Here is a 10,564-nt window from a genome sequence, read left to right as displayed (position 1 = left end):
GAAAGAAAGAAAGAAAGAAAGAAAGAAAGAAAGAAAGAAGGAAGGAAGGAGGGAGGGAGGGAGGGAGGGAGGGAAGGAGGGAGGGAGAAGAGGAGAGAGAGAGAGAGAGAAAAGAAAGAAAGAAAGAAAGAATCATTTGAGGAGGAGTAAGTCCTGTTTATAGTCTGAAAAGTTTCCTTTGACAACTTTTAGTAATATTAAGGAAACATCGAATTCTTGCCAAAAAAATATATTTTGAATCTACTCATGAAATATCAGACAAATTCATTGAAGGATAGTCTACAAAATAACTGTCCTATACTATCCAAAAACGTAAAGGTCTATAAATGAAGAAAAGCTGAGGAACTGTTCCAGATTAAAGAGGTCTGATCTCTAAAAGTACTGAGTGATCATGAGTTGTATCCTGGAATTGGAAGGGATGAGGCTGCAAATCTACAAGACTATTATTGATATAACCAAAGAAATTTGATAACTCTGTTGTCACTATGTAAGAGAATATCCTTGCTTATAGGAAAACAGCACCTGAAATATTTAGGGGCAAGCAGGCAAAATGTTCAGTTTACTCTCCAATGATTTGAGGAAAGGGGGAAGAATGGATATAGACATAGACAGACAGAAAATGAATGACAAAAGCATGTGCAGCAAAATGTAAACAATTGCTGAACCTGGGTAAAGGATATAAGGGAGGGAGTTCCTTGTATTAACTGTAACTTTTCTGTAAGTTTGAAATTATTTCTATTTTGAGGGTATAAGAAAGGAAAGAAAAAAAACACCAGCATAAAAATATGCAGGATAGATATCAGCAACTGGAAGAAAATCATGGAAACAATAGCGAGATCTCCCTTTTTTTTTTTTTTTTTTGAGACAAGAGTCTCACTCCATCACCTAGGCTGAAGTGCGGTAGGGTAGTCTTGGCTCACTATAGCCTCTGCCTCCCGGGTTCAAGCAATTCTCATGCCTAAGACAGCCAAGCAGCTTGAATTACAGGCACAAGCCACCATCCCTGGCTAGTTTTTGTATTTTTAGTAGAGATGGGGTTTTGCAGTGTTGGCTAGGCTGGTCTCGAACTCCTGACCTCAAGTGATCTGCCCACCTTGGCCTCCCAAAGTACTGGGATTACAGGTGTGAGCCACTACACCCAGCCAAGCCTTGTTCTTAATAGGCAACAATCTGCATTATTAAACTACCCAGTATAATGAAGAATTATTATTATTTTTTTTTTAGAGACAGGGCCTCACTGTCTCCAAGGCTGGAGTGCAGTGCTACAATCATAGCTCACTGTAGCCTTGAACTCCTGGGTTCAAGTAATCCTCCTGCCTCAGCTTCAGTAGCTGGGACAACAGGCACATGCTACCACGCCTGGCTAATGATGAAAGAGTAATATATTTAATTAAATTAATTAATTTATTTATTGTTTTGAGACAGAGTCTCACTCGTGTCTCCCAGGCTGGAGTGCAGTGGCTCGATCTCGGCTCACTGCAACCTCTGTCTCCCAGGTTCATGCAATTCTCCTACCTCTGCCTCCCAAGTAGCTGGGACTACAGGCATGTACCACCACGCCCGGCTAATTTTTTTGTATTTTTAGTAGAGATGGGGTTTCACCATGTTAGTCAGGCCGGTCCCGAACTCCTGACCTCAGATGATCTGCCCACCTCCGCCTCCCAAAGTGTTGGAATTACAGGCATGAGCCACCACGCCTGGCCTATTTTATTTTATTTATTTCTTTTTCAGACAGACTCTTACTCTGTCACCCAGGCGGGAGTGCAGTGGCGTGATCTTACTTCGACCTCCGCCTCCCAGTTTCAAGCGATTCTCGTGCCTCAGCCTCCCGAGTAGCTGGGATTACAGGCACCCACTACCACACCTGGCTGATTTTTGTATTTTTAGTAGAGACAGAGTTTCACTGTGTTGGGCAGGCTGGTCTCAAACTCCTGACCTCAGCCTCCCGAAGTGCTGGGATTATAGGTATGAGCCACTGCACTCAGCCTGAAAGAATAATTTTAAATTTAGCCCCAGACTTACTGTGCCATGATTCTTCTGGAAGCGAACAACTTCCTGATCATCTTCAAATGTACTACCCATTACCATCTGTGTAACAGACTTCATAGCAAAACCAAGCATATGCTGGCTGAGGGGCACGTGCTGGGACTCTGGGTAGGAGAGCCATTTATCTAATAACTCTTCTGAAAGCTGAAAGAGAACAGAAAAGTACAATGATTACTATTTCTTCTTTCTAAATCTCTGAAAATGTTACTAAGTAGATTCATTTAATAGCAAACACAGTTAAACTCTGAAACTAAAGTGCACATTCAGGTATGTATCTGTCATCCTAACACTAGCTCCATCTATACTTGTATCCTCAATGTCTCAGGTTCAGCTTCTAGCAAACAGCTTATATGTAAAACAAAGCAGAACCACTATTAAAACAATAAAAACAGAAAATATAAATTAAAAACTCAAAGATAGTAAAACCTTAAACCCAATGGAAATTAAAAGACCAAAATCTTAGTATCTAATTAAAAATAATGAAAAGTCTGCCACAGAACGCCTGTGACACAGTAATCAATAAATATATGAATATATATAAAAGTCCTAAACATACTTTAGTGACAGAAACCTCTCAGAGTCTCTTTGTTATTCCTTCCTTCACCAAATAATTATTAAATACCTATGGAATAAAAACAGAGTCTAGTAAAAAGATTACAAGCACTAGGCCAGGTGCAGTGGTTCATACCTGTAATCCTAGCACTTTGGGAGGCCAATGTGGGTGGATCACTTGAGGTCAGGAATTCGAGACCAGCCTGGCCAACTACTAAAAGTACAAAAATTAGCCAGGTATGGTGGTACATGCCTGTAATCCCAGCTACTCAGGAGGCTGATGCAGGAGAATCACTTGAATCCAGGAGGAGGATGCTACAGTGAGCCAAGATCATGCTACTGCACTCAAGCCTGAGTGACAGAGTGAGACTCTGTCTCAAAAAAAAAAACAAAAAATATTTTTTTGTAGATGTAATTAAATTAAGGATTTCCAATGAGATCATCCTGAATTTACGGTAGAATCGACCCTTATCTTTAAATAAAATAAAAGCAGAGGGAAAATTTAAGACACAGATACACACATGAAGTAAAGAGCTATGAAAGAAAGACATAGAGGCTGGGCTCGGCGGCTCACGCCTATAATCCCAGCACTTTGGGAGGCCGAGGTGGGTGGATCGTGAGGTCAGGAGTTCAAGACCAGTCTGGCCAACAGAGTCTCAACTAAAAATACAAAAATTAGCCAGGTGTGGTGGTTTGCATCTGTAATACCAGCTACTCAGGAGGCTGAGGCAGGATAATCGTGTGAACCCACTAGTGGAGTTAATATCAGGAAAAATAAACTTTAAGGCATGAAGGATTACTAGAGACAAAGAGTGATTATTTCATAATGGCGAAGTAGTCAGTACCAGGAATATATAATAAGACTAAGTTGGGAAACATTCAGTTTCCTAAATTCCAAAAATATAAACTAAAAACTGACAGGGGCTGGACACAGTGGCTCATGCCTGTAATGCCAGAGCTTTAGGAGGCCAAAATTTGAGACAAGGAGGGACTATGAGGGACACAGGGACACAGAACAAGTCTCGAAAACATTTCAAAGGATTGAAATCATTGAAGGTATGTTCTCTGTCATTAGTGCAATTAAGCTAGAAATCAATACAAAATAGGTAACTAGAAAAATTTTACCTTTCTGGAATTTAATCACTATACTTGTATATAATTCTTGAGCTAAAGAAGAAACCACAATGGAAATTAGAAACTATTTTGAACCAAATGATAATGGAAATATAGCACATCAAAACTTGTATACAACAGAAATATAGAGGGAAATATATAGATTTAAATTCATATATTGGTAAGGAAAGGGCTGTTTATTAACAATCTAAGCATCCATCTCAAGAAACTAGAAAAATAGCAAATTAAAACCAACAAAAGTTGAAGGAAGGAAATAAACATAAGAGCATAAACAAAATTAGAAAACAATACGTAAAGAAAAAAGTTGGTTCATGTAAAAAAAATTAATAAAATTCAAAGACATTTTATCAGTTACAAACGTATTGCCCCTGACCTATAAATTCATTCTTTTTGCCTTGCTTTTAAAATAGACTTGCAGGTCTGGTATGGTGGTGTACATCTATAATCCCAACACTTTGGGAGGCTGAGGCAGGAGGATCACTTGAGACCAGAAGTTTGAGACCAGAATGAACAACAAAGTGAGACAACCATCTCTAATTTAAAAAAAATAAAATAATATAAAAATCAACTTGGGTCCTTTACATATTTTTCCTATGCCATCTGGCATGATGTTAAGCTTTCCCAATATAAGGTGCTAAAGAGACATTTGTAAAAGAAGAGTTTTGCCTCCTGGTTCTCCTGTGCTCATCATAGAGCAGGCCACTGTGATGTCTGAAGCTTTTCAGTGTCAGGGTCCTGCAGTGCACTGAAAAGCAGTCAGCAGCTTCCCCGATCAGCCCTTCCCTTGGTTGCTTTTTGTAGGAGATGTACTCTAACCCCTGCAGCACCTGCTGCAGCATGGAGTGGCTAGCAGCTTGCCCTGTCAACTCCCCCAAAAAGTTGTGCCTCAGGTGAGACACCTCTCCATCAACAGCTTTCCCCTCCACCTTAGAGGGCAGCATACTAGGGGATAAATTTCCAACCAGGTCCAAACGGCAGATTTCCAGGAAGTTTTGCTAACATGGCACCACAGCAACCTCTCTGCCATTCATAGCAGCTGTGGCTCCTCCAATAAGCCTGAATCTGAGTCCTGTGGAAGAGGGATCTCTTGAGTGCCCTCTGTCTTGGCCCTGGGGTTTGTGACTGTTACTTATATCTGCTATTCCTTTTTTTTTTCTTTTTCTTTTTCTTTTTTTTTTTTTTGAGATAAAGGAGCCCAGAAACTACAGGATGCAGTATTCGGTGATCATGCTACTGCACTCCAGCCCAGGCTGGATTGATGACTGCATACTACGTCCTGTAGTTCCTGGGCTCAAGGGATCCTCCCATCCTCCTGCCTTGCCTCCTGTGTTGCTAGAACTATGGGTATACACTACCACACCCAGCTAATACATTTAAAAAAAATTTTTGTTTGTAGAGACAGGGTCTTGCCATTTTGCCCAGGATGGTCCTAAATTCCTGAACTCAAGCAATCTTCCCACCTCAGCCTCTCTAAGTGCTGGGATTATAAGCTAAGTAACTGTGCCCAGCTGTAATCCTATATTCTTCAGAGTTCCCTTTAGAGTAGCCCGTATTATAGTTCTTTATTTTTAAATTATTTATTATTATTTTTTGAGATGGAGTCTAGCTCTGTCGCCCAGGCTGAGTGCAGTGGCACAATCTTGGCTCACTGCGACCTCTGCCTCAAACTCCTAACCTCAGGTGAATTGCCTGGCTCAGCCTTCCAAAGTGCTGGGATTACAGGTGTGAGCCACTGCACCTGGCCCCTTTCAGTTTCTGAATCTTCAGTATATATATGTTTTTGAGATGGAGTTTCACTCTTGTTGCCCAAGCTGGAGTGCAACGGCGTGATCTCCACTAACTGCAACCTCCGCCTCCCAGGTTCAAGCAATTCTCCTGCCTCAGCCTCCTGAGTAGCTGGCATTACATGCACATGCTACCAAGCCCAACTAATTTTTTATATTTTTAGCAGAAATGGGGTTTCACCATGTTAGCCAGGCTGTTTTTGAACTCTTGACCTTAAGTGATCTGCTCACCTTGGCCTCCCGAAGTGCAGGGATTACAGGTGTGAGGCACCACGCCCAGCCGATCTTCACTATATTGAATGGCAATTCTGATGAGCTTCATTTGATAGTTAGTTCAGTATTACATATTAACTTACTATTGGTAAAAATATCCAAATACAGGATAAATGCTTTCCTTTCCTAATGGACTTCTTTTAAGAACAGCTCTTCAAATGTTGTCTTGTGTGATATATGTACATTTACCTGAAATAACTATCTAGTTGTTGAATAACAGTAATGTTATCTATGCTGGAGTATTCTATCAGCTACATTTTTATGATATATAAATTACATGTATATAATGTATAAACTGAAAGACCCAACAAATATATGCTACTAATCTTATCTTGCATCCTAAATAACAGTATGATCATTTATAGATGTCTTCAGAATGTCCACATTAAAACGCTACAGTAATTTCAACTAACATAAAATTGTAATTACAGAAAAATAAAGCTCAAGATAAAATTCTACCTGGAGGCAGGCTTACAATTCAACAGATAAGATTATGGAGTGTGTGTAGATATATATATATATATATATATATATATATATATATATATATATATATATACACACACACACACACACACACACACATATATATATCTGTTGTTTAGAAAATAAACAAACTTTCTTTTTGAAAAGAACTGAGACTTTTGAAAAAAGTCATTAATTATTCCATAATTATTTTGAAATTATTAGAATCATAGAGAAGCAAGTGATTTTAATTCCACCTTGTATTAGGATATTATTAACTTCAATATTAAAGAAGATTTTAAAAATTAGTCAAGCAAAAGCAAGAGTATATCCCAGGGGAGCGGAACCAAGCCAGAGATGCAAGATAGCCTTGTGGTTAAATATATAAACTCTGGACTCAGACTGACTGGAATCAATTCCTAATCCTACTACTTATTTACTAGCAGTATGACCTTGGACAAGGTACTTAACCACTCTATGCTTCATTTTCTTCATCTGTAAAAAGGGGTAAATTTGTAATACCTACCTATAAAGTTCTTGTGAAGATTAAATGAGTTAATGTAAGTTATTAAACCAGTTAACTCACTGATTTTGGCTATTAATATTCTTACTAAACTGTTAAGGAGATTCTGGACAACAGTCATAACTTCTACAATCCAGAAATACCTGTTCAAGCAGAATTTAGCCCAAAAGTCAAAGGAAAATATGGGACTGAAGCACACAGAAGAGAGAAGTTGCACTCACAGAATTAAAGTGTAGGTTTACACACATTCTTGAAGCAAAGATGCCCAGGGCAGGAAGAAGTCAAACTCGTGAGGTTTGAGGATAAGAGGGTAAGAGCCCATTAGAGGATTTAATAAGAACAGGAACTCAGATCTGGACCAAAAAAAAGAAAAAAAAAAGGCAAAATGTTTATCATGGCAATATGAAGCATATAACTCATTTTAAGGTGATAACTCCGGGAAATAGCATTGTTTTACCTGGTCTTAAAGAAACCATTGGTAGGGAGAAGAAGGATGCTCCAAGAATAGCCCTCTTTAAATGTTCTTACTGGTCAATCATTTAATAGTGATTTCTGACTGTACTAGACCATTCTTACATTGCTATAAACAAATACCTGGGACTCGGTTATTGATTGACTGATTGACTGAGATGGAATCTCACACTGTTGCCTAGGTTGGAGTGCAGTGGTGGAATCTTGGCTCTCTGCAACTTCTGCCTCCTGGGTTCAAGCAATTCTTCTACCTCAGCCTCCTAAGTAGCTGGGACTACAGGCACGTACCACCACGCCCAGCTAATTTTTGTATTTTTAGCAGAGACAGGATTTCACCATATTGGCCTGGTTGGTCTTTAACTCCTGACCTCATGATCAGTCCACCTCAGCCTCCCAAAGTGCTGGGATTGCAAGCATGAGCCACCACACCCAGCTGAGACTGGGTAATTTATAAAGAAAGCATGGTGCCAGGTAACTACCTGGCTTCTGATAAGGCCTCAGGAAGGTTATAATCATGGCAGAAGGCAAGGGGGAGGTAGCAGATCACATGGCAAAAGCAGGGGCAAGAGAGAAGGGGTATGTACCACACACTTTCAAACACTATCTCTCAAGAATTCACTCACTATCATAAGAATAGCACCAAGCCATGAGGACGCCACTCCTGTGATCCAATCACCTTCCACCAAGCCCTACCCCCAACATTGGGGATTACAGTTCGACATGAGATTTGGGCAGGGACAAATATGCAAACTATATCACTGACTAATGCCTAAATTAAGTATCTGGCTTGTACTATGGGGTTGACAACATAAACCTAAAGTAAATTTCTCACCTAAGAACACAGTCTATGAACTAAAACTTAAAAACCACTTCAATTTGCCTCCGAATGGGTAGGAGGATAAAACAATGGAATACGGAACAAGAGAAAAGATTGAAAGTTTGGAAAACAGAGCCTGTGATAAAAGATTAAAGAAGTTAGAATTACTTAGTTTGAAGCAGAGAAGACAAAATAATTAAGGCTTTTAACAATAATATTACTGAAAAGAAAAAGGTGCTTTTATCATGATTGAAAGCAAAGCAAAGAGAAATGGGCAAAATTCCTGGAGATACACAATTAAATACAAAAATATTTCTCACTGACAAATGTTAGGTATTTAAGCAGAAGAGGAAGATTCTGACTGGTGAGTGCTTAAATAGAGGCAACATAACTGCCTCCAGGGAGGACAATGAGAGGTAACAGGAACAGCTACAGCAAACAAAAAGCAGGCAACCTGAGAGGTTCAGAGAACATGATGTGTGCACCACCAGTATAGAACCTTGAGATACAAAACATGAATGGTAACAATGAGAGAATCGGAATTTGGGTACACAAGCCTCCTGATAGCCCTGTGAGTATTGGCTATCAGTTACGGATGGAAGCTGGAAAAGATAGAAACTAATCAGCAGCAACCACAGGTAAAGAAAGGTCTTGTTCAGTTGGTTTTTAGAAGCAGAAGTGTGCAGAGCAGAACCAATAATATTAATTAATGCTTATATTGGACTGAGAAAGTCAGTCTCAAGTCTTAAATAGAAAACATGAGTTTCAACTAGAACTTCCATATGGGAAAAATGGCATTCAACATTTACCAACTATATATATATTTTTAAATGGGGTCCTGCTATGTTGCCCAGGCAGGAGTGCAGTGACTATTTACAGGCACAGTTATCACTCACTATATCATTGAACTCCTGGGCTGATGTAATCCTTCCACCTAGCTTCCTGAGTAGTGGGGACTACAGGCATGTGCCACTATGCCCAGCTTCCAAATGTAATTTTTAAAAGTGGATACTGTAAAGGCCTGTGAGGCACAGTGGCTCACACCTGTAATTGCAGTGCTTCAGGAGTCTGAGGCAGGAGGATCACCTGAGACCAGGATTTTAAGAGTAGCCTAAGAAACATAGTGCAACCGCATCTCTACATAAAAACACAAAAATTAGCTGGGCATGGTGGCGTATGCCTGTGGTCCTAGCTACTCAGGAGGCTGAGGCAGAAGGATCCCTTCAGATCAGGTATTTGATACTGCAATGAGCTATACTTGTGCCACTGCACTTCAGCCTGGGCAACAGTGCAAGATCTTGACTCAAAAAAAAAAAAAAAAAAGGATAGGCAATTTACCCTGATGTGATTATTATGTATTGTATGCCTGTATCAAAGTATCTCATGTGTCCCACAAATATATATATCTACTAAGTAACCACAAATTTTTTTTTGAGACAAGAGTCTCACATTGTCGCCCAGGCTGGTGTGCAGTAGCAGGATCTCAGCTCACTGCAACCTCCGCCTCCCACATTCAAGCAATTCTCCTGCCTCAGCCTTCCATGTAGCTAGAATTACAGGTGCCACACCCAGCTAATTTTTTGTATTTTTAGTAGAGATGGGGTTTTACTATGTTGGCCAAGCTGGTCTTGAACTCCTGACCTCGTGATCCACCTGCCTCAGCCTCCCAGTACTGGGATTACAGGCATGAGCCACCGCACCCAGCGAAAAAATTTTTTTTAATAGATACTGGTAAAGTTAATAAGGCATACTCGTAAGAAGCTACCAGGTATTTAAATACAAAAATCCTTACAATGTGTAGTCAGAACACTTTCATAAAGAATGAACAAAGTTATAGAAGAGGGAAAGGAAAAGAAACCCAAACTGGCCAAATGGATTTTTTTTTTTTTTTTTTTGAGACAGGGTCTTACTCTGCCACCCAGGCTGGAATGCAGTGGTGCAAACTTGGCTCACTACAACCCCCGCCTCCCAGGCTCAATTGATCCTCCCACCTCACACTCCCGAGTAGCTGGGACCACAGGCATACACCACCATGCCCAGCTAATTTTTGTCTTTTTTTTTTTTTTTTTTTTTTTTTTTGTAGAGACAGGGTCTCATCATGGGAGGCTGAAGTGGGTAGACTGCTTGAGCCCAGGAGTTTGAGACCAGCCTGGGTGACATGGTAAGACCCCACCTCTATGTGAAACATTTTTAAAATAAAAAAATAACAAAATTGGGTTGGCATGGTGGCTCGCGCCTATAATCCCAGAACTTTGGGAGGCCGAGGCAGGCAGATCACGAGGTCAGGAGATCAAGATCATCCAGGCCAACATGGTGAAACCCTGTATCTACTAAAATACCAGAAGTTAGCCCTGTGTGGCGGTGTGCGCCTATAGTCCCAACTACTTGGGAGACTGAGGCAGGGGAATCACTTGAACCTGGGAGGTGGAGGTTGCAGTGAGCCGAGATCGCACCACTGTACTCCAGCCTGGGCAACAGAGCAAGACTGTCTCAAAAAAA

General features: G+C 40.3%; 1 protein-coding gene across 6 annotated transcripts in view; it reads right to left on the bottom strand.

Annotated features, from left to right (window-relative positions):
* The window catches only part of CYP20A1 (cytochrome P450 family 20 subfamily A member 1), a 52,887-nt gene that overhangs the window by 27,796 nt on the left and 14,527 nt on the right, over positions 1-10,564 (bottom strand). For 5 of the 6 annotated variants that reach the window (XM_037741454.1, XM_037741451.1, XM_017536834.2 and 2 more), the window contains one exon: positions 2,023-2,190. The exons of the other annotated variant lie outside the window; for it this stretch is intronic. In XM_037741454.1, the coding sequence (XP_037597382.1) occupies positions 2,023-2,190 (168 nt within the window). The remainder of the gene's footprint in view (positions 1-2,022; positions 2,191-10,564) is intronic. 6 annotated transcript variants of the gene reach the window in all.

Source organism: Cebus imitator, unplaced genomic scaffold, assembly GCF_001604975.1.
Source record: "Cebus imitator isolate Cc_AM_T3 unplaced genomic scaffold, Cebus_imitator-1.0 Scaffold101, whole genome shotgun sequence".
Taxonomy (NCBI): domain Eukaryota; kingdom Metazoa; phylum Chordata; class Mammalia; order Primates; family Cebidae; genus Cebus; species Cebus imitator.
The sequence above is the reverse complement of the archived record's forward strand: the minus strand, read 5'-3'. Positions and strand labels throughout refer to the sequence as shown.